This window comes from Chenopodium album, chromosome 14 (genome assembly GCF_948465745.1).
Source record: "Chenopodium album chromosome 14, dcCheAlbu1.1, whole genome shotgun sequence".
Classification (NCBI taxonomy): domain Eukaryota; kingdom Viridiplantae; phylum Streptophyta; class Magnoliopsida; order Caryophyllales; family Amaranthaceae; genus Chenopodium; species Chenopodium album.
Window position 1 is genome coordinate 51,211,916 of NC_137847.1, and position 22,674 is coordinate 51,234,589.

Here is a 22,674-nt window from a genome sequence, read left to right on the forward strand (position 1 = left end):
ACGATGTACTTTTAAAACACTTTTGCATACTTTGTAATAATCTAATGTTAAGTCATAATTAAAAGCTTAGAACAGAGAATTACACAAGTATATATGACGAAACAGCTATAAAAATGTACAATAAGTCTAAAATTCTAATTATATCCCACCTTTATTAAAGAAATAGATAACCAATTCTACCTTGTCTATGAGACTACATATTAAAAATAAGGGATGATCAGCTTAAAAACATAAAAGGACTGCAACGATGCACGAGCAATTTTATTATCAATGCATAATGTATCGCGGGTGACAAATAATGTCCTTCAAGATCACCTTCAATTGAATGGCATGTTGCATACTAATTAGTAGTTTGTTGAGAAACTTGTGGTAATTCAAACTGTGCGTGCCCCATACATCCAACACCGCCTTTTCTAATAATCTAAAGCTCCGTTTTGAGCCACAAAATTGCATCATTGGACTTCCTTTCCAATAAAAATACCGTAGCTTAGGCGCGTGTATCCTGAAATAATGCTCTTCTATCATTGCAGAGCAGCACAAGAACTTGGCTCGATCGATAATTAGTGTTTGAAGTTGTTCACACACGATAGTGATCTCACAAGTAGCATCCTCGAATTGGAAATTCTTGAAGGTCAGACGTTCAAGAGATGCACAAGTAATCTTTAAACGAAAAACTCCATCATATTTCGAGTTTTCTGCCCCAATGATCTCGATTTCTTGGAGACTCGGATTGTCTAGGATTATTGCTTGATTATTACTATACGCGCAATGTTCAAAGTGTAGCACAAGCTTCATAAGACTAGGACAACTCGAATTTATCCACTCTCCTAGCTTATGAGTGTCGAGTAATTCGACCTCGATATAACGTAACACCAAAGTTTGAATATTTGGTAAAAATAAATTTGGTAACGCTTTGTAACAATTTAAGGCCCTTCCTTGTTTACCTCTTTGCCAAGTTAATTTCAATATTGTGTAAGGTGTATCTTGATGGGTACTTGTAAGCAAATTTTCGAGGAATTCACGAAAATCGAGAGCTGAGGAAGAAGGATGATGAAGATACGCCCCGAACGTTAAAACATTAGTAGAAAAGCAAAGTTTGTTTAGGTTCTTTGACGTGATCATCATCTTACTGATCTCGCCTTGTTCGAAAAACGAATAGATATGATGAATTAGATGTTCCGGAAGATTTCCAAGCCTATCAGCAAATTTATTTCCCATTGAAATTAAATTTGTTTGAATAATTTTTTTTTTTTATGCAAAAATTTGTTTGAATAATGGTATGAAGAAAAGGTAGAGATTTTGATTGTTTATTACGAATTTGATTTAAACACAAAAGAATTTAATGGTTTTAATTAATTATGAGGGCTAGATACTTGGGTTTGGTATTGCTATGGAATTAACTAGGTTAAATCGGTTTTTTAACCTTTGTCACGGAGTATCAATTTAATTTTTTTTTTAATTTTTTATTTTATCTCAAATCAAGCTACTTAAAAAATATATATTTCCTCCGTTCTTTTTTTATTGCACTACTTGCCTTTTTAGTAAGTTTCACAAATATTGCACCATTTCCTCTTTAGGAAAAAAATTATTTGTGTTCACACTACAAAGACCCAACATACCCTTGCTTTTTCACACTTACTTTTTAGTTTTTTTTTTTTTTTTTTTTTTTTTTTTTTTTTTTTTTTGACGGGTACTTTTTAGTTTATCAATATGTCACATGGGTAATTTTGTATTTTTACCTTTCTCTCTCTTACTTTTTTCCACTACCAAAATATTTACACCCAACCCTTATGGTGCAATAATAAAAAAACGGAGGAAGTATATATATATTTTTTATCTTTTGTGAATACATATTATATTGTTTTCTTCTATTTTGAACCTTGATGGCATTTTTTTTTTTCCAAATATGATAATTTTTCATTCACCAACTATGTTAAGTTGAAAAATATATAGTTTGCGTATATTTTTTTTTATCAATTTTTAAAAACTTTATTTTTTAAAAAAAAAAATACTAAGGACACACCATAAGGAATAAAAATATATATGATATTATGAGATATTATATCTTTTCAATGAAATATTATATATTCATATCATAAGAAATATGTTTTATACCCTATCAGATACCTCAAACCAGTTAAAATAAATAAATAAATAAGGGCTTGTTTGACATCGTTTTTTGTTTTCAATTTTCTGTTTTTTTGAAAACTAAAAACCAAAAACAGGAAACAAGAAAAAAGTGTTTCCATTTTTCTGTTGTCAGTTTTTAAAATTACCATGATTTTAATAAGTTTGAATAATTTTTTACTCGTTATGTGACATATATTATATGGTTTTAAAAAACAAAAAACCAAAAAACAGAAAACCAAAGTGATGCCAAACGAACCCTAAATAAATCGTTTATACTAATGTTTTAAAAGTTATAATATACATTGATATCTCAATATAAACCCTATTACCCTAACCATATCCAAAAGTTGCAAGCCAAAAGAAATCACACAATGATTCCCACGGATGTGATAGTGGAGATACTAGTCCGTCTTCCTGTTAAATCCCTTCTACGATTCAAAGTTGTCTCGAAATCATGGTTGTCACTCCTTTCCAGTCCATTCTTTGTTGATTACTACCTCAAACATTCCCTCCATTTTCAATCCAATTCTCTTGTCGTTCTAATGGGGCCAATGCAAACTTGTAACTTATATACTCTTGGAATTACCGAGCCAAGCTTCGATCTCATCAAACTCGTAACCGATAAATCGAGCAATAATAAGAGCACAATGTACACTGTTGGCAGTTGCCATGGGATGATTTGTGTCCAACATTTTAATTCTGGTGTCATCACTATATATAACCCGTCGACGCGATCTCTCCTTGGAAGGTTGGAAAATGAAAGTAATAAGCAGTATTGTGTTGGGTTCGGATATGATAGTGTAAGGGATGATTATAAGATATTAGCTGTCGTCATTTGTGGGTCGTCATCGTTAACCTATACAAATTCCCTTGATGATTTGTGTTTAAGTGAAAATACAGATGTTAAGTTGTATAGTATTAGAAGTGGATCTTGGAAGAGCATTAAATCAAGATTTAAGTACACTAGTAGGTTTCAAAATCGATGTGGTAAGTACTTAAATGGTGCCTTGCATTGGCTATTAATTCCGGAACACAAATCAGAAACACTCACAACAATTGCATTTAACCTTAACAAGAAAAAAGTTCGTTTGATGCCCTTACCAGATGAGATGCAAAAGGGTAAGGATTTCAACTTAGAGGTTCTAGGTTTAGACTTATGCTTCAGTCGTTATTGTAAAAATTTCGAGGTATATGTGATGAAAGAGTACGGTGTGATGGAGTCATGGATTAAGTTATTCTCTTTTCCTCCATATCAGTCCTACATGGGGTATATCAGTAGAGATATTCGGCCGTTGTGTTATTCTAAATGTCGGAGCAAAGTTTTGTTGGAGAGGGGTGGAATTGAACACTTTTGGTATGAATTGAAAACGGGTGATTTGATTATAAAAAATGATACACTTTGCAAATTTAGTGTTGAACGTGGTTGTGTTGTCGCGGTATGCGTTGAGTCCCTTGGGGTGCCTCGTGGTATGGTAGCATTAACTAAATCGTGTTGTTTAGTGAGTTAAAATTTGTTCATGATTCAGTTTTATGATTATTGTCTTGATGCATGATCGTTTGTGCCCGTGGTATGGTACTAATGGTAGCATTACCCAAATTTTGTTCATTTTCATGATTTTAAATTGTTATAATTGTTATTGTTCATTCATAAGTTTAATTGAGTACTTATTAACAATAAAGAATTAGGTAGAATAAATAAGGAAACATACAAATCATTACAAAGAGTAATGGAGTAACAATACAAATTGGGACATTAGTTAAAAATACAACCAAGGTTTTAAAAGGACCTTTGTCATAAGTTCCATTAAGAACATTAGGAGCTGAGGTTACCGTATTACATATGTTAAATATTAGTTGTAATTTTAAAATATTTTATATTTTATAATTAATACCTAAAGTTACAACTGATATTTAACGGATGTAGTAAAAGAGAAGGGTCTATGGTAACTATGCTCCAACTCTCCTAGAGTGTTTCTTTAAAAGAACAAAAAAAGTTAAAAGAATAAGACAAAAAAGAAGGAAAGCATAACTAGCACGTAAAATAAAGAGGAAATATCTCACAAGATTAAAACATTCACAATTTAGTCCTCTTAGATCCAAAGAGTTATAGTCTTATACTTGCAAGTTCCAAATTGGAAACAAGTTAGTTTTGTAATAAATACAAGTATAGAAGAAACTGTGCATGAAAATGAAAGCGCAGTGGAGCCACTTCTCGTTTCCGTGGCTTAGAACCTGTTCACATTTACTTAATTTCAGTTCAATTTGGTTCAACTCCAATCAGTTCAACTTCAATCATTCAGTTCAGCTCTTAATTTCCCTCTCTCATAAAATATTCATTCCAATTCAGCTCAGCTGCAATTAGTTTAATTCAGTTCAGCTCATCCCACTTCATTTCAGTATATGTGAACATCCCATAGACTCGGGATCTAATCAAACCCCGGGCACTCCCATCCACAGATTCCGGAAAGGCTGTGTGGACCCAACTTACCTTTTAAAGAAAAAATTTAATATGGTAGAAGGAACTAAAAATAAACAAAAACACATATCAAATCTGTAAAGACCCCATGTAGTATAAAATAACGCTCCTCTTTCCCTGTTTCTCTTAGCCACTCAGCCACCTCTGCTGCCGCACCTACCGGCCACTGCACTCCAGGTCTCAAACCATCAATTTCAGGTTGTCAGGTAATTCAATTTCATACTTGAATATTGATTTTCAACTTTCTAATTTCTTATTCTCCATGAATTGTTGGGTTGATTTTGTGCTTAAATTACTTGTTTATGTTATTTAATGTATCAATTTAGTGTGAATGTTGGTTGAAATTGATGATTTGTTATTTAACTTATCAAATTACAGAGTTAGAGTTTCTGATTTTTTTTTTTTTAAGATATTGCTTTTCTGATATTTTTTTTTTTTCTTGAAATTAATATTGTAAATTTATAATGGGATACTAAAATTGATGATTTGTTGTTCATTACAATATATATTGCATTAGTTTTGGATAAGAGTTAAAACCCAACGTGACTATGGAATGAATTGGCTTACTTTTTGGGATAATATCTGCTGTCTAATTTTGGTTTATTTGATTACAAATTTACAATAGCTACTGTAGGACCCTAGTCACCCTACTGAGCCAATACCTTTCACATGTTTCGCCAGCCCAACTTCGTGAGTTAACACGATCTATTGTCTACAATTTTTTTTTTTTTGTTGGTAAGGAGAAGGGCTATGTTGGGTCCTCTCACAGGTCCTCCCGACCCGGGTTAGCGGCTAGACGTACACTTTGGAAGTGAGGGGGAAGTTAAGGGAATCCCCATCCCAAAGGTTGTGAGATACAAACTTGACCATTAGGTACCGGTCTATTGTCTACATGCAAATAGCTACAATGCTATGTATTACGGAGTACAGTATATACTATATATGTATGTACTCCGTTTGTTGTTGTAACATGAAACATTTTTAACACAACACATCCTTTTTGACACTAACACAACACATCTTTGCAGCTTGAAAATTAACGAAAATGGGCTCAAACGTGTTTGGAACACCAATTACCTCGGCAACCCTGAGAGCAATGCCTGAATATCAAGGCAAGAACTCGATCACCCAGCAAGACCGAGCTAAAGTTGCACTAGAGAAGGTGAACGCCGAGGGCAAGGCCGTGGATGCTCGAAACTCCGTGGAGAAGCTCCAGGGTCGATTTGGAGATGATGTTGTGAGCACAATGTGTTTAATTTACAATGCAACTGGTGACACAATGACATACGTGATTGCTCGTGACTGGAAGGGACGTGTTTGCGAGTCTGCGTATCCGGTGATGATTGCGAACGGGCAGTGGGGTGCGTTCTTGCACGGTCAATACTATAACCAGGAGAAGATGTCTAGAGTTGGCATTGTTTACTCTGCTCTCAACAATCAAGGCAAAGAACAACACTGGTTCATGGGATTTTTTAACTCCGATTCGGGCCCCACCAACCAGGTATATATGTATACTTAACTTATATACATAATTTGTGCAAGTGTGATTGAGCTTGTACACTAGTAAACAACTCGAGCACATTGTCATGTACTAACTAAGGGTCTGTTCTCATACGTTGAAATTCAGTTCATTTCAGCTCCTAATTTCCTTCTCTCATAAAATATTCATTTCAGTTCAGCTCAGCTCAGTTCAGTCGATGAGAACAGGTCCTAAGTGCTCAGCTAGAACGTACAGAATACAAGCTAGTTTGTTAAATACTACCTTTGTTGACTTTTAGTTGCAACTTTAGGACATTATTTATGAGATATAAAATATTCTAAAGTTGCAACTAAAAGTTAACAAAGGTAGTATACAAGTATGGGGACACGGAACATAATCTTAAGTCTCTTTGGCCTTATTTTTCTTGCTAAACTACTAATAAGTAATCATCCTTTTTTTTTTCCTTGCTTTTTGGCTTGCATAACGGATTATGTATAGACCAATTGACTTATTTGGCTAGTGATTGTACAATGGAAATTCTCTTGTAATGTTGAAGAACTTGTTATAGGTGTATACTGAAATTCGCGAAGCAGGGCACTATGAGCAGGTAGAGAGTGTAGGAATATGGCAAGCTCTTGGCGACAAGCTGAGTAATGGGAAATTGGTGAACCAGGCTAATGAAGAAGGGGGATACTTAAGTGGCTCCATTGGCAACACTTCAAAACCCATATTCGAGGCGATTATGACTCTGCCTGAAGCTAAGTAACGTAAATTGTGTTTGTGTAGGCTTCAATATGGCAGACTACAGAATTCGGTATATTATCATGTATGAAACTAGTTTTGACCCAATGCTCTTGTAAACTCTCAGCTGATTGATTCGCTTACAATGCATCCTTGAAGCTTTGGTCATTCAATTACAACCCTGTATAAAATAATCGGACATCTATTGGAAGTATTACCACAATCAAACCCTGCTAAAGGCTTTTTGGTCCTTCAATTGAATTGATGGTTTCTTTTAATGTAAAAAAGTAGGGTTTTTCTATATAGTAACCTGGTAATTTCACTTTTCTACGTTGTGTCCCAATATATATCACTTTCCACACTTTAACCCCAATATACATTTTGTTTCCATACGGTAACCTTGCCGTTAACCCGCTGTTAAAAATTCCATTAGTGGGACCCGCTCTTAATTTATTAATATTTTTTTATCGATTTGCTCGTTGGAAAAATGTTCCATTAAAGATCTTCGGGACTATTTTGGCCCTTAAGAGTCCAAATTGAGCTCAGATTTGGCAATAAAAAACTTAAATGCCTCGTTTTGCTTATTAAGTAATGTCTTGATTTACGTGTTCACGTTTTAATACTTATAACAAGGCATTTACATTATTTTTTTTTTGTGAAATCTGAGTTCAATTTGGGCCCTTAAGGGCCAAAATAGCCCCAAAAACCTTTAACGGAACATTTTCCAGTGCGCATATTAGGACATCAACCTTCAATTAGCATCAACCTTTTCATTTGTATTGCCATATTAGGACACAAATCATTCAATGTCTTGTATTATTGTTTAAACTCCAGGAAAGTGTAATAACTTTTTATTTTTTGTTTCTTAATAAAGGGAAAGTACTATTCTTTGTTATATAGGTGATATGATACTCTTAGATAAGCATAAAAATGACTGATCCTAAAATCATTCTTAGGGATGATTAAGATGGTTTCTTATTACATTGTTTCAAACTAAGGTTTGAGGACACTACAAAGGCTACTGAAAGACAGAGGCAATAAGATTAGAAGTTTATTTGCTTGATTGATTGACATTAATTACACACCTAATTGCTCTCACTTGACTTCACGAAGCTAATACATGTGTAGTGATGATTTATAGGCAGGCCCGTTCCTAGCTTTTTGGTGGCCTATGGGCGAAATGAAAATTTGGGGCCCTTATTATCGAGTGAAGTAAAAAAATGAAAAATAAATTTTGTTTTTTAAATGATTAAAAAAAAAAAAATTTGCAAGGAAAAAAAAAACAGTAAACTTAAAATTTATTAATCATCATACAAAACATTGTCTACGAGCATTTCTAGATGCAAAATCACCAATAATAGTGTCGACATCAATATGCTCTAACATATTTAAATAATTCACACAAAAGAATTGATTTAAATTTTACCCAAGACCAAAAAAAAATTTTGCAATTATAAATTAGTGTACAAAATCTTAAATTCAAAAATTAAAAACAAAAAATTGACATTATCTAAAGGACTCAGATTTTTCAAGCATAGCAAAATCGATCTCCAAATTTCCGATATTCGTCCACCGTAATACCCATTACAAGTGTTTAAATCAAAACAAAGAGTAAGAAAATAAATCAGAAAATTGAATTGAGATGTAGAATAATTGGATGGGGGATTATTTATAGGTGAATAATGTGAGGCGAATTCCATTGAAAATCAAGGAAGAAGACCGTTTGATTATTGAATTAGAGTTGTTTTTGGAGATTAATGTGGTTGAAAATTACAAAAAAAAAAAAAAAAAAAAAAACGGGAAGAAGATCAATTGAATTTGGCTGAAAAGAGATTATTTAGGAAGGGGAGTTGGAAAATCGCAATTAAAATATTTTTGGGAAACTTTAGGGGGCGTTTAGTTCACAAAGTGGTATGGGGTTGGAATCAGGAATGGGGTTAAGGTGGTATCGGGTTGGAACTTGATACTTAATACCATGTGTTTGGTTTAATTCTGGAATGGAATATCTCACTATTCTCTCCTTTTATTTGATACCTAAGGGAATGGAATGAGCCAAACCCACCTCCCCCCAAGGTTTCTAAACCCCATACCTCATGGGTTTGAGGTATGGGTTTGAAATTCATATTTTTGTCAACCAAACATATGGTATGGGTTTTAGTCATTCTAAACCCATACCTCATACCTATATTTCGTGAACCAAACGCCCCCTAATTAGGAATGAATATAGGAATTGGAAGTTGAGAACTTGAGATTTGGGATTTGGGAATATGAACTGATGAACATGATATGGAAAACTGGAGAAAAGCATGCGTAGGTAGTATCATTAATTAAGATTTTTTCTTTTTTTTTTTTTTTTTTTTTTTTTTTTTAAATCTGGCTTTAATGTAAATTTGGGCCTCCTTCAGTTGGGCCCCGGACGATGGCACCTATTGCCCTGACTTAGGGACGGGCCTGTTCATAGGGCTAAAGTTGCCAAATAGCATGTTCATTATTTCCTATAAGCTCTCCTATTTTTTGTGTGTTTTTGCAGGGTTGCTGTTTGCATGAACACGAAATAGCTTCTTGAAGATTTTGAACCTGCTGTCCAAAAACACCTAGCAATTGCTGGTGCCTTTTGACAACTTATGTATTGGTAATTTGGTATTGTTTTTAGCCTAGTTCATGGGGCCTAAGTAATTTTAAGTTGACCTCTTAAAAAAAAGGGCTTCAATCTAAATGTGAATGCGTTAGTTGTTTGTCATGAAAAGCATTAATGTGAACCTTTCACCTTGACAGAATATAACATGGATACATTGACAAATATTGTATCAAATTGGAGGGAATTTTGGTAAAAAATTGATATTAATGATATTTAAAAAAAGTAAATGAAATGTCATTTTAAGACTTAAAATTGGCCATAAGAGACTATCAATAACTCAATAAGTGACGGAGGGAGTAGAGTAATAGAAAGGGAAAGAACCTGACTTGGGGTGAAATACAACACTAGGTACTAAACTATCAAAGAAGTTGCAAATAAGGTATGTGTTCACCTTTCAATTATTGCAGATAGAGTACTAAACTTTATAATCTATCTTTTTAACTTGTAGCCGGTAAAAGAGAGCATTTAATAGTATATTTTTTTTTCTTTTGTGCCTTGAAGTCTGATACTAAGGGCTTATTTGATAAATGACTTTAAAATAACAGTGCTTATCAAATAATGTGAGAAGTTGTAAATTCAGAGAGAAACAACGGTAGTAGTAGAGATTCTTTTGATGGGTTTTCACTATTTTTTGGCAATCTCGTAAGAGGCGTTCTTTAACCTAGGCATGCCATCATTGCTCTAATATTCGAAAATATTTTTTGTTTTTTTAAAGCAAAACCGGTTATTACATGTAAACAAATCGGAATATTCCCTCCGGCTGGTACTCTGCCATAGTTGAGTACTCTTTGCGCAAGTTGTGAAAGGTGAGTACCTTATTTGCAACTTCTTTCATAGTTTAGTAATTAGTACCCACCTAACTTGGATGATTAGTCACGCTATTAGAATATTAAAGTTTCCATTTCTTTCTACTTTCTTAACAACTTTCCATTTAAGGAAAGTCAGTTGACAATTTGACATTAATATAATGTTCACAAGAAAGAGAGGTTGAGTTCCAAATTCATCTATAAATAGGGACTGAAAGTCACACCCTCAATGCACTCATCATATAAGCTCGTTCTCAATTAGCTTAATCAAATCATTCTTTCTTTCTCATATTTTCTTCATCAACTTCTCTTAGCTAGTCACTTTTCAGGTAAGAATCTTACCTTATATATTTAGTAAGATTATCGTCTAAGTTATTTATCCTTTGTGGCCCTTCTTACATGTATATATTGTCTCAAAGTACTTTTAGCTTTTTAATTTTTATCATCTCTCAAAGTATTGGGTGCACTGTTATCTCAATTAGTTACTTCCTCCGTTTATGTTCTCGTTTGAAAATTTTGACTTTTACAAAATAAGAGAGAATCTTCTAAATTTCTCTTAATCTATAAGAACAAATATAGTCATATGGAATCTAATTTGATTCGTTTTGGTGAATACATTATTAATATCGAACTTTTACTCCATCCGTCTCTTATTTATAGTCCCTTTTGGCTAAATTTTATTCCAAAATGATAGCTCCATTTTTTTTTTCCAACATTCATTAATACGAGTATTAATTTTTTTTTACCAAAATTCTCTCCAATTTGCAACAGTATTTGTGCAAATTTAACTTTCCCATGTAATAATATTTGCAGGTTCAAAAAGTAACGAATAAAATGGGGTCTGCCGTATTTGGAAGTGCAGTGACAATGGCAATGTTGAGGGAGATGCCTGAATACAAAAGCATTAACTCAATCGGCCAGAAAGACTTGGCAAAGGTTGCACTCGAGAAGGTGAACGCGGAAGGCAAGGCCGAGGCTGCTCGTAACTTTGTGGAGAAGCTGCAGTCTCGATTTCGGGCTGATTACGTGAGCACAATGTGTCTGATGTACAATGCAACTGGTGATACTATGACTTACGTTGTCACTCTTGACTGGCATGGACGTCTTTGCGAATCTGCATACCCAGTGATCATTGCGAATGGACAATGGGGTGCATTCCTCCATGGACAATACTATGGTAACGATGATAGAGAATCTAGAGCTGGAATTGTTTACTCTGCTCTTAACAATCAAGGGGAAGAACGACATTGGTTCCTGGGTTTTGATAGTACCTTGGGTTCCTATAACAAGGTATATATCTTTGATAGAGTATAAAACATATTCCTGGGCCTCAACCATTAGTTTAAGCTTTTGGTTGAGATGACACTCTAACAATCTTCCATTCCATATCACTATATTGTACATCTATTGCCAATTTTTTTGGTAAAATATTATAACTATAGGGAAAAAAAAAAAGAAAAGAGGGTCATTTCTTAAGGTCATATGAGAGGTCAACGTGAGAATTAAGGCTGGCCAAGTGGATAGAGGCCCTCCTTCCATCCCTGTGAGAGGGTTTCGATTCTCACCCCAAGCAAGTTGGATCCCTTATTTCCCCCCAACTTGCAAGGGAATTCCCCTTACCTCAAAAAAAAAAAAAAAAACAATGTGAGAGGTCAACGTCAGAAAAAAAAAAAAGTCAGTTATTACCGGATTTCGATCTCAAGGTCCCCTTAAACAACAAAATAAACTTATAAGGTCCTTTTACCGCTTTAAACATATGAGCTCCTTCCAAACAAAATAGTGAACATATACTACCTCTGTTACACATTATTTACAACGATTAGACATTTTTCCTCTCTATTTTATGTTAAGTCGTTGTAAATAATGTGTAACGGAGATATTATGTCCCTTTCCGACAAATTTTCTTATGAATACTGAAAAAAAATTTAACGTGTTAGTAATTCTGGGACGGAAGGAGTATACTATACTGTAAAGAAGACCATTGATATCTTTGATTGTTTTCCATTGCAGGTGTATGTAGAAATTCGGGAGGCAGGGCACTATGATTTGAAGAACAGTGGAGTTTGGTATGCTGTCAACAACTTTTTGAGTGATGGGAAATTGGTGCACAAGGCCAACGAGCAAGGAGGATTCATTAGTAGCTCCATTGGTAATACTGCAAAACCCGTATTCGAAGCCATTTTAACACTGCCTGAATCCTTGATTGAGCATTCAAGGCCTACTAATTTGACTCTGGATTTGCAAGAGTTGAGTGTGTGATGTGATAAGCTTTGTGCCCAATTTCTTTGTAAGTTCTCGGTTAAACTGTTTGGGATGAAATAAGGCCCCTTCTATTTTATTTATTTATGTTTGTTCAACCGTTGAACTCCCAGCTATGTACTGCAAATTTGTTTTCTATTCATTATCAATAAAATTAAAAGTTTATTTTCTGTTAATTAAGTCCAGTTAGAATTTAGAAATTTGTTTCCATGAAAAAAAAAAGAAAAAATTTGTTACAATAGGCCCCAAAATGTAGTAGTGCAATTTGCATGTAAATTTAAATATAACTAAGGTTGTCAATATAGGTAACCAGATGAAGTTTGGATTAACCACGATGGGTTGGGTCTGGTTGGGTTGATCTACAAGATACTTGAGTCTAGGTTAGGTCTGTTTGGGTCAAGGTTACCCATTTAACATACTTGAGTTTAGGTTCCGCCAATTTTGGATCAAGATATGTCAAGTCAAGGTCGGGTCAACTTCAAATCGGGTTATATTCGGTTCCGGATATTTTGTATTGGGTTTAAAAACGAGTTTGATCTAGTTAATTTTGGTTTGGATGACTTTGGGCTGAGTTGATTCTGATTTGGATAATTTTATTTGTTCGATTAAGTTTGATTCAGTGTGATTTGGGTTTGACTGAATTTGGTTCCGATTGATCAAATTTAATATTAAAGAAGGTCATTTTTTTTGTGTTTAGAGAGGCACAAGGGCAGAGGTGAGAATTGATCTTAAGATCTCCTAGAATCGGGAGAGAAGCTAGCTTTTATTTATTTTTGTTTAAAAATGAGAACTTAAGTAGTTAATTGTTTGTGTGAACTAGTTTGACTATAAGAATAACTAGATGAAGCCCGTGCGATGCACGGTTTGTTTGATTTTTTTATTTTATTTTTTTTTGTATTAATGTGCTAAAATTTGTTATATATTTGGATAAAATTCTTAATATCCAAAAATAATATTTAATATTTAATTAGTTTAAACTTAAAAATTTCATTCGCCAATTTTGTTTACGTGGCATTTGAATTATTTAATTATAAAAGAATTTAATAATTTCTTATTTGATTGGCTACAACAAAAATTTATAAACCTACGTATTGCTCTAAGAAAATTAAATCCTACATGGCTCTCTAAAAACTCGGGAAAAAACTCCCCTTTATAAATATATATATATATATATTAGATTTTTGCATTAGTATATATACTCCGTATATAAGATAAATGATAAATCAAATCTATATAATTTTGTTCTCAATATATACTACTAAAAAAAAAAAAGTATACTACTAAATATTACTCTCAACTACAACCTATAAATCGATGCACAAAAAAATGGAGTCATGATTATTTTTTTACAAATTATACTATTATTGTGCAATTACTAAAGATTAAGAAAAATTTATATAATAATGTGGGTATACATATGATGAAGAGTCTTTCAATATAACTAAACATTAATACAAGGAATAATTTAGACTAACAAAGAATTTTTCAAGAAGGCTAAACAATATTACAATTTGATTATGTGCCAAGCTAAGTTTGAAATTTGACGTGTCCAAATAACATAAAGAAAAGTTACACATAGCAATATGACACTCTTATAAGTACTAGTTGTGGCACCGCGCGCTTCGCGCGCGGTCCCCCAATGGTGATGATTATTATTGGTAAGTAATGTATCCGGTGATTTTGTTACACGATTTGTTTTTTGCGTGGTGTTTGAATGTTGTATGAATTCTAAGCATTAGGCCAATTTAAGAGAGAAATATTGTTGTTAAAGTTATTACATGAGAAAGATGTAACAGAAATTTATTCATTGGAAAGAAGTAATTTAAATTATCGTGTTTAAAAGAAGTAATGTTTATGTTTTTAGTGTGGGATTAAAAGACTTGGTTACAATAAGAAGTATATAATTTCTGTAATTGTAGCATATTTTATCCCTCAAAAAACAGTTATAAGCAATAAAATATGTATGAAAAAACATTTGTCATCAATTCCTTATCAAATTCATAAGTCTGAAGTGATTAGCTCCAAAAATTTAGTTTGAACATTTCTGTAGTGATAACAATTTCTATAATATAGCAATTTTGACTTCTCATAATTCATAGATCTTATATATATCATGATTTATAAATAAACATTACATCAGTGCAAGTTTTTTTGAACAACATAGAATACTAACTTTCATAGTGTTTTTCAGGAACATGAACTATTATTGTACATGTTCCTAAAAAACTCCTCAAAAGATTTAACTCAACTGCATTGCAACCCTATTTACATTAGATTTTCTACTTTAATCTAAACTTATTTAACGCAATACTGGAGCAATACTAAAGAAACAAAGGGGTTTTGAACGAAATACGTAGTATGAACCACGTTCGTTCAATACATCAAAATATTTAGCTTTGTGTTTACCTCCATTCTTAATAGATGCCACTGATGTAATTACCATGCAAGCAAAAGATTTAAAATAGAGGAGGTGACTATATCACACCTTATAAGTGGTTTACTTAGGTATACTATGTTCATTTTTGAAAGACATACTGCTAATTTCCTTTGGCGAGAGAGTCAGTTGAGCTGTCATCCATCCTTGGTGCAGCTTTGTTTGCTTCATTGGCTGGTGTATCAAAGTTTTCAGTAGTAGATGTTTCTAAAGAAGTTGGTTCTTTGTTGGCGGAGTCATGATCTGCATTTTCATCAGAAGGTGATGTTGTGAAACGGAGCTTCTTTCGTGCAACAGTTTTGACACGAATTGAGTCAGTTCGCTTGTCTTCATTATGTGCTGGAGTGTCTGGAGATTGTTTGCTTCCACTCATGCGTGTGCGACATAGTTGGGCCCATTCATCAGGTGAAATCTTTTGAGATTTCACAGGACCAGGTGTTTCAGCAGCTGAATTTTCCAAGGGTTTGATTATCAAGTTGCTGTCAACGGCAGAACTGAAGTCTTTGGGAGTTGCATTCTTGGGACTTTGAGTGGTTTTTACATGGCCTTCATCAGCTATAACAATTCCTGTAAATTGGCATATAGGTGTATTAATGTTTATGAATGCACTATTCATAATTTAGAAGATTCGTTTATTATAAACATGTGTTAGGATTCTTACCCTTGTAGGACAATGGGAATTTAAGGATAGTTGTGTCTGACAGCTTTCCTTTCCCTTTGTCTTTGGCTTTTGAATCAGGTGTATCTTCACCTATAGCTGCAACATCTTGTTCCACATCAACTGAAGCACTTCCACCAGATTTGTTTGATGTATAATCCACATTCATATTTAAATCTGAGAATTCAAATTCATCGTCTCTTGCTACAGTTGACTTTGATAAATCCTTTTTAGATGCATCTTCAGCAGTCTCAATTGTTTTGAGTGACCATTCTAAAACACTACTTGAACCCAGTGAATTAGATGGACCAAGTTTGAAGAAAGTTGTCTTTTTCCTGAGTTTTTCTTCAATTGTTTGGAAGGCAACCACATCAGCCTGCACAATATATTTGTAGTTAATATATGTATTAAAAATTTAAATGGAAATAGAACACTAACAAGGATATATATATTATTAGAAATATTCGTTATAAATATAATGTTTGGAATTTCTTATAAGTTAAGTGTTTATTTAACGAATTATTATGCAAAGGAGTCATACAAGATCTTTCATAGTTTTGATTTCAGTTGCGGTCTTGCCAAACAATTTTTCGGTGTCATTGTTGAATGATGTCAGTGTTATTGAACCCGTCACATCAGCTGCCTCAAATTTAAAAGCAACCATGTAGAAAAAAAATATGAGAAAAAAATATAATTAATGGTATGGTAATTGCATTTTTCACTTTATAGATTAATAAAGTAAGATTTTAAATGAATAAAGTTTAACAAAAACTACTGAGTAATAAGGTTCAGAGAAGCACAAGATATATAAATTTGGAGTTTAGAATCTCTCTATCCAGCTGAAATGAAATCATGGTGCAAGCGTATATTTAATCACATCAGCAGTTGAAGATAAAAGTAGCTATAAGTCCCACTTAGTATTAGTAACTTAGAAAAACCAAACAAGGCGTTTTTATGTATAGTGCACTCCTAAGATCATAATCAGAATTATCTTAGAGAGATCACAACAAAAGGCAAAACTTTAGAATGATTCCAATTTGGAAATTAAGTATCATATTTCAACTACTCTAGAATCTAGAATTCAACTACTTATGAAATCTAAATAAGTAAATAGCATATGGTACGGTAGATATGATTTGAATAAACAATAATTTACTACGTAAAGCTATTAGTCAACGGAAAATCCATGAAAACTTTCCAGTGGTTCACTATTTTACAACCTATAGTAAAGTATAAACTTGTGGTGAAAATTGAATTTAGATAAACCTTGGAGTTGAGATGCAGTCTTTATTATCACAGACAATGCATGTGAATTGCCTTCCTTCAGGAACAGTACATCTTTTTCCACAACCAGAACAACCTATGTAAACAAATACATCATCCAAAGTAGCATTTGGAATGATAGCCTGAATCCAATGACGTTCTTCCATAAGCGCATTTGCAGCCTGCATGATTGTATGAAAATAAGATTAATATTGTATTATCGTATTTATTAACAAAGATATTAACTATAATTGTTATACCTTTTTGTCATTTAGTTCTTCAATTGTTTTCATAGATTGTTCTTGTGTAGGATCTCGAATTTGTAAAACTCTAGCTACTTTCGTGCAACTAGAGTTATAATTTGCTAGAGTTATAATTTGCTATCAATTAGTAGTTGTAATGAGTTTTATTACCATTCACGTAAGACATTTTCCCTATCTCCTTTTGGGTTATGAATAATCCTTGTAGACATGCTAGTTGATAAAGCAAATGCTGCACAACAGATAACATGTTAGCCTTTTCATTTGTGTAATATGTAAGATTTCTCATAACTTAGTTATATTTCGTGATTTAACCTCTGCGAGGGTTGTGTTTAAGAGCTGTGAAGCCAACTACGTCAAATCTTTCGGCCCAGAAATTAAGAGCATCAGTGGCAGTTCCTGAAAGGTCATTCCAGGCGGAGATGGTCAAAGTCTGATTATGGCTGCAGGAAAAAAAAAACAGTTAGTTAAGTAGATGTTCAGGTAATAGAATTATGTTAAGAATTAGATAAGCTTTTATTTTTACGTTTGATCTGTGATGACAATCTCTCTGACATAACTTTGGTTGTTATGTTTGGAGTTAACTTGTCGTGCTTCTTCTTCTACAAATAGCACCACTCCCAATACATCTGTATAATGTGAATAAATTTTGAGATCAATAAACTATAAAATAATTAGAAATAAGCTAGGTGCATAGAAAGTGTACATAGTAGTATATTGTGTATACCATATTCACCAGCTTCGTCAAATTCATAGAAAATTGTATCAATTGGCTGAAAATATGTGGTATTAACAAATCTTTAATGACTGATACGTACATATGTAGTTAGATATATGTAATAGTGTAAAAATACGATATTACCATATCTTTCATCAGCAACTTGCAATCTTGGAATTGAAGCTATTGACTGATATTTTGGTATCACATAGCTTGTATCAGGGCAAACTGGCTGAACTATTGTCCTGTGACTGAAATGTAGCTGGAATGATAATTGATCATGGACAGTACGGTATTGATCATCAAGTGGCTTCACAGTTGAATTAGAAATTTCATACTCTCCATTGTATGCAATAGCTTCGTCATATGCCTTAATTTGATCTCCAAATAGAGTAACACACATCTTGTTATTCTGAAATAAATTCGAGTATGATTAGAAGAAATAACGAGTGAAATCTACTGTAAACTTATGAATGAACATCGGTTGTTTTGGAAATAAGGCAGGGATATGTAATGTTTATATTAGTTTTGCATATTTTCAAATGATTTTTTGGAGTTAGTTATCACTAAAAAATAATGATTAATTTAAGGGAAATTCTACATGGTGGCCTCCTACTTTTCAGTTTTCCACATGGGAGACGATGTTTTTTTGGAATCTCTAAAGCGACATCCAAATTTCTTTAATTTACAATTAGTGACCTAATTGTCATTAAATCGGCTAACCATCTCCTAAATGGCTCATTTTTAACTAAATTACACAAAATTACTAACCTACCCCTAATTTAATGTATCCCCTCCCTTTTTTCATATCAGTTTCCCGCCTAACATCAATCCCCCTTTTCCAATTAATTTTCTAGGGTTTCATCTGCAATTTCAATTGCGAAAAAAAAAGCTCTGCAATTGCATTTGGGTAAGGATGAATTATCGAGGAATGTCTTCGAGGAAGAGCGGCGCATCTGAAGCAGTTGTTCGTTATTATGACGCGTCACCAAATTTAGAGATTGATGCAATTGTGTTCTTGTTTACATGAAATCTTAAATTGGGAATCCTAAATTGTACGGGTTTAATGAATGAATTTATGTAATTCTTCTGAGTATAAATAAAAATTGGTATTTTATGGGGTTTTATTGTCTCCTACATTTAATGGATGTTTATTCTTCTGAGTATGAATTTATGTTATGTTAATTTAGCCAACAATTTTATGGAGTATATGACTTAAATATGATATCAAAATCCTGTTGCAATAATCTCATATGATAGCAACTAATATGAAATGATATTTTGCATAAATATGATATCAAAAGCATGTTGCAATGTCAAAATACAGGACATTAAAGTATTTAGTCAAAATACAGATCATATATGTATCTTAGGCTCCAAAAAACAAACCACAATACTTAAGCTTAGACTTAGTTCAGTAAGCTACATGTCACAGGACAGCTTAGACTTTGTTCTTTCCTTTGGCATTTGTCTTTGACCTAGTCATAGGTTGGCTGCTGGGACCCTCATAAGCTTTCTGGGAAGCCTGAGTTTTATTAATGGAGGGCTCAGGTTGAGAAGCAAACTTAAGTGAGCTTCTTGTGAATCTTGTCTTTCCAACTGGCTGTGATGTGGAAGTGCTCTGTTCTGCACTTTGTTTAGTAGCTTTCCTTGCTGCACTTTGTTTAGCCTTTGCAATCTTCTTGCCAACCTTTGCACTTTGCTCAGCTGCAGTAAGTCCACCCTTACAGGTCTGCTTGTTGTGACCATAGGACTGGCACTTAGAACATTGCACTGTTGTTGACCTTTTCCCTTTGTCTGGTTCATCAGCTGCCCTTTTCCTCTGTCTAGATGGCCTACCAATGGCTCTTGTCATTTGTGGTGGGAGGATTGTGGGCATGTCAATCTCTGGCCAGTGCTCAAAATCAGGTACAGAGTGAATAGAGTTGGCATAAGCTTGCTTATATGTTTGGACTAAGAACCATGTGCTGCAGAAGTTGTAAGGGTTCAATCCAGCAGCCAATATTGCTCTAACTGCATGTTTGCAAGGCAAACCTGAAATTTGCCATAAACCACAAATACAAGTTTTTTGTTAAGTGATACAGGAAGCATAGACTTCCCATCCCTCACTTCATATTCACCCTCCCTTGATTGATAAGCTTTGCAAGTTCTTGATTCAAAGGTTAACACCCTTATTCTCTTTACTATTTTTGGGCAAGGTTCATCTTCATTCCAACTGTTTCACTTTTGTCTTCTAGTTGATATCCTCACCATACACATCCTTCTTATACCTATTCAAGCATGGTATGCTATGTTAGCAACATTATACACAATGTAAAGCAACATTAAAGCAAGTTACAAAACAAAAGTTATACCTTCTAATAGTGTTAAAATAGGCTTGCATCTATCCACACCCAATGTTGAATTGAAACTCTCTACAAAGTTGGTTTTTTTTTCTTCATTGCATATCTTGGGATCAAATTTGTGCCTTATCCACCTTGATTGGTTCCCCAAATCAGCCAACCATTCACAAGCCTTAGGATTTACTGCCTTAATCCTATCCATGGCCTTTTTAAATGTGAAAGGTGATGTGGCACTGCATGCCAACCAGAAGAGTGAATGCATCAAAGGGCCAGGAAATGCTCCTTTCCAATTTGCTGCTAAGTGTTTGCAGCAATACCTCCTGTCCACCTCAGGCCATATCTCAGTCAGTGCTGGATCTATTCCCTGTATACAAGTACACAATAATTAGATTAGCTATTAGTTGCATTAAATTAACATCTGGTTGGATCAAATATCAGATAAAGCTTACTTTTTGTCTGTCTGCAATGATACACCAGTCATTACCCCTCCCAGAGTTTGACAGGATCTTTTTCAAGTGCCAAAAGAAAAACTTCCATGTGTCAGCATTTTCCTTGGGAACTACAGCCCAAGCAAATGGAAACAGTTCATTGTTTCCATCTAATGCCATAGCAGACAGAAGAACCCCACCAAAATGGCCTTTCAAGTGGGCTCCATCAACTCCCACCAAACTCCTACATCTTGCAATTACACCATCTATGGCAGCCTTGAATGAAATGAATATTGTTGAAAAGGTGAGGGCTGGATCAGGTGGATTCAGTTGCTTCCAAACACAGTGTGCCTCAGATCCTAGGTTGGTTGATTTAACCATTTCACAGTATTTTGGCAAATGCCCAAAAGAAGTATCATGCCCACCATTGATCTGCCTCAAAGCCACCCCTCTCATCTTATACAGAGTACTTGTTGCCATTACCACACCATATCTACTAAATAAGATCTCATTTAATGTCTTTCCAGAGATGTCATTATTAGCCCTTATGTCTTCCATTAGCTTTTCTGCAGCCCATTTCACAGTCACCAGGGGATTTCTTTCATCTAATCCTCTACATGTATGCTCAGAGTCAGTTATGCTCTTTATTGACCAAGTCACTCCATCTGGTAGCCTGCTTGAATGGAGTCTCCAACTACAATGCAAATCAAGACATGAAGCAGTGAACCTCCTTGGACTGCTCCTATCAACCACCACTGCGAAGCCACACTGTATACAATAATCGCTGAAGACAGACATGAAGTGGTCTTTATCAGTAAATATCATCCAAGGCTTCAACACTATACTGCCAAACTCAACATCAGAGACAAATTCTCCATTTTTATACATCCTACTAAAATATGTCTCATCTGCACCTAGTTCCCTTTGCCATTCCTCTGATATGTATGGGTCATATGAGTCATGAATGTCCCCAATTTCTTCATCATCTTCACCATCACCATTCCTGTCATCTTGAAGCTCAGCATCTTCATCAACTTGAAGCTCAGCATCTTCATCAACTTCCACCCTATTACTATCATCTACAACCAGATTTTCCACCATATTACTATCATCATCCACCTGATTTTCCACCCTATTACTATCATCTACCACCTGATTTTCCACCCTATTACTGTCATCATCCACCTGATTTTCCACCATATTACTGTCATCTACCACCTGATTTTCCACCCTATTACTGTTATCTACCACTTCATCTTCCCTCTCCTTCCTATTATTTAATGCTTCATTGTATTCACTCTCACTCACCACCATTGCCTCAACAACAGTGTTATTGTTCTGAGAACCCTTCTTCCTAGCAGATGTAGTCTTTGGAATTTTGTGTAAGACATTAGGAAAGGGTTTTGGAAAGACAACACTTTGTGTTTGAGGAACAATAGGGGCATTTGAGAAAGTTTCTTGTGGGGTTATGGTTTCTGAAGTAGTGCCTACTTTTAGCTTTCTCTTCACAGGTAGTTTCTTACTTTTCTTAGATTTAGATGCAATCTTTCTTTTACCTTTTTGTTGATTCTGCTCTTCATATTCATCTTCCTCTTCAGTTGGTGCATTGTAATTTAACTCAACTTCTATCCTAATATCATTGATGTAATCATCACTTTCAAGATTTCCTACAATCCAACTTTGTTCAAGATCATTTAACCCCTCATTTATCTGAGACTGTTCCTTTTCTGGACTATTCAAGTTTTTAGGTGGGCTAGCAGGGTTGTTTTTCTTCAGTGTTCAGCAAGCTTTCTAGCAGCAATAACACAGTCACTAGCTTTATCCCCAAACCCAATCCAAATAGTAATCTCTTCCCTATCCTTCAATATATCCAACATACTCATTAGATCACTGTCAGAAGTAATGTTAACATCTTTCATTTTATAACAGTAGTGAAACTTAGGGAATTTAGGGAAGTCATAGTTGTTTTTCCTAAACCCTTCCTCACACTCAATATATGATTAAATCAATCCACATGACCTTGTCCACATCTTCAACAAAA

At 34.1% G+C, this 22,674-nt stretch overlaps 3 protein-coding genes and 1 long non-coding RNA gene across 4 annotated transcripts; 3 read left to right on the forward strand and 1 right to left on the reverse strand.

Moving 5' to 3' along the window:
- The first annotated feature begins 2,501 nt into the window (after positions 1–2,501).
- LOC145578292 (F-box protein CPR1-like) lies at positions 2,502–3,638 on the forward strand. Its single transcript, XM_081635636.1, has one exon. It carries the CDS (start codon positions 2,502–2,504, stop codon positions 3,636–3,638), a length of 1,137 nt encoding a protein of 378 aa, XP_081491762.1.
- Positions 3,639–4,669: 1,031 nt separating this feature from the next.
- Positions 4,670–7,080, forward strand: LOC145579501 (23 kDa jasmonate-induced protein-like). Its single transcript, XM_081636744.1, has 3 exons — positions 4,670–4,812; positions 5,635–6,107; positions 6,655–7,080. Exons 2-3 carry the CDS (start codon positions 5,652–5,654, stop codon positions 6,850–6,852), a joined length of 654 nt encoding a protein of 217 aa, XP_081492870.1. The 5' UTR covers positions 4,670–4,812; positions 5,635–5,651; the 3' UTR covers positions 6,853–7,080.
- Positions 7,081–11,105: 4,025 nt separating this feature from the next.
- Positions 11,106–12,530, forward strand: LOC145578293 (23 kDa jasmonate-induced protein-like). The gene is made up of 2 exons (XM_081635637.1): positions 11,106–11,561; positions 12,282–12,530. The coding sequence occupies exons 1-2, from the start codon at positions 11,106–11,108 to the stop codon at positions 12,528–12,530; spliced, it is 705 nt and encodes a 234-aa protein (XP_081491763.1).
- A 4,934-nt stretch (positions 12,531–17,464) lies between these two features.
- LOC145579502 (uncharacterized) lies at positions 17,465–18,126 on the reverse strand. The gene is made up of 3 exons (XR_014099158.1): positions 18,008–18,126; positions 17,672–17,774; positions 17,465–17,588 (listed from the first exon to the last, which is right to left on the reverse strand). It is a non-coding gene; the product is annotated as an uncharacterized LOC145579502 (long non-coding RNA).
- Between the last annotated feature and the right edge of the window lie 4,548 nt (positions 18,127–22,674).

Excerpts from the sequence above, each read along its gene's own strand:
- LOC145578292 (XM_081635636.1), top strand. The coding sequence starts at position 2,502 with ATGATTCCCACGGATGTGATAGTGGAGATACTAGTCCGTCTTCCTGTT.
- LOC145579501 (XM_081636744.1), top strand. The coding sequence starts at position 5,652 with ATGGGCTCAAACGTGTTTGGAACACCAATTACCTCGGCAACCCTGAGA. Across the intron at positions 6,108-6,654 it reads ATTCGGGCCCCACCAACCAG|GTGTATACTGAAATTCGCGA; the intron begins GTATATATGTAT and ends AACTTGTTATAG.
- LOC145578293 (XM_081635637.1), top strand. The coding sequence starts at position 11,106 with ATGGGGTCTGCCGTATTTGGAAGTGCAGTGACAATGGCAATGTTGAGG. Across the intron at positions 11,562-12,281 it reads CCTTGGGTTCCTATAACAAG|GTGTATGTAGAAATTCGGGA; the intron begins GTATATATCTTT and ends TTTCCATTGCAG.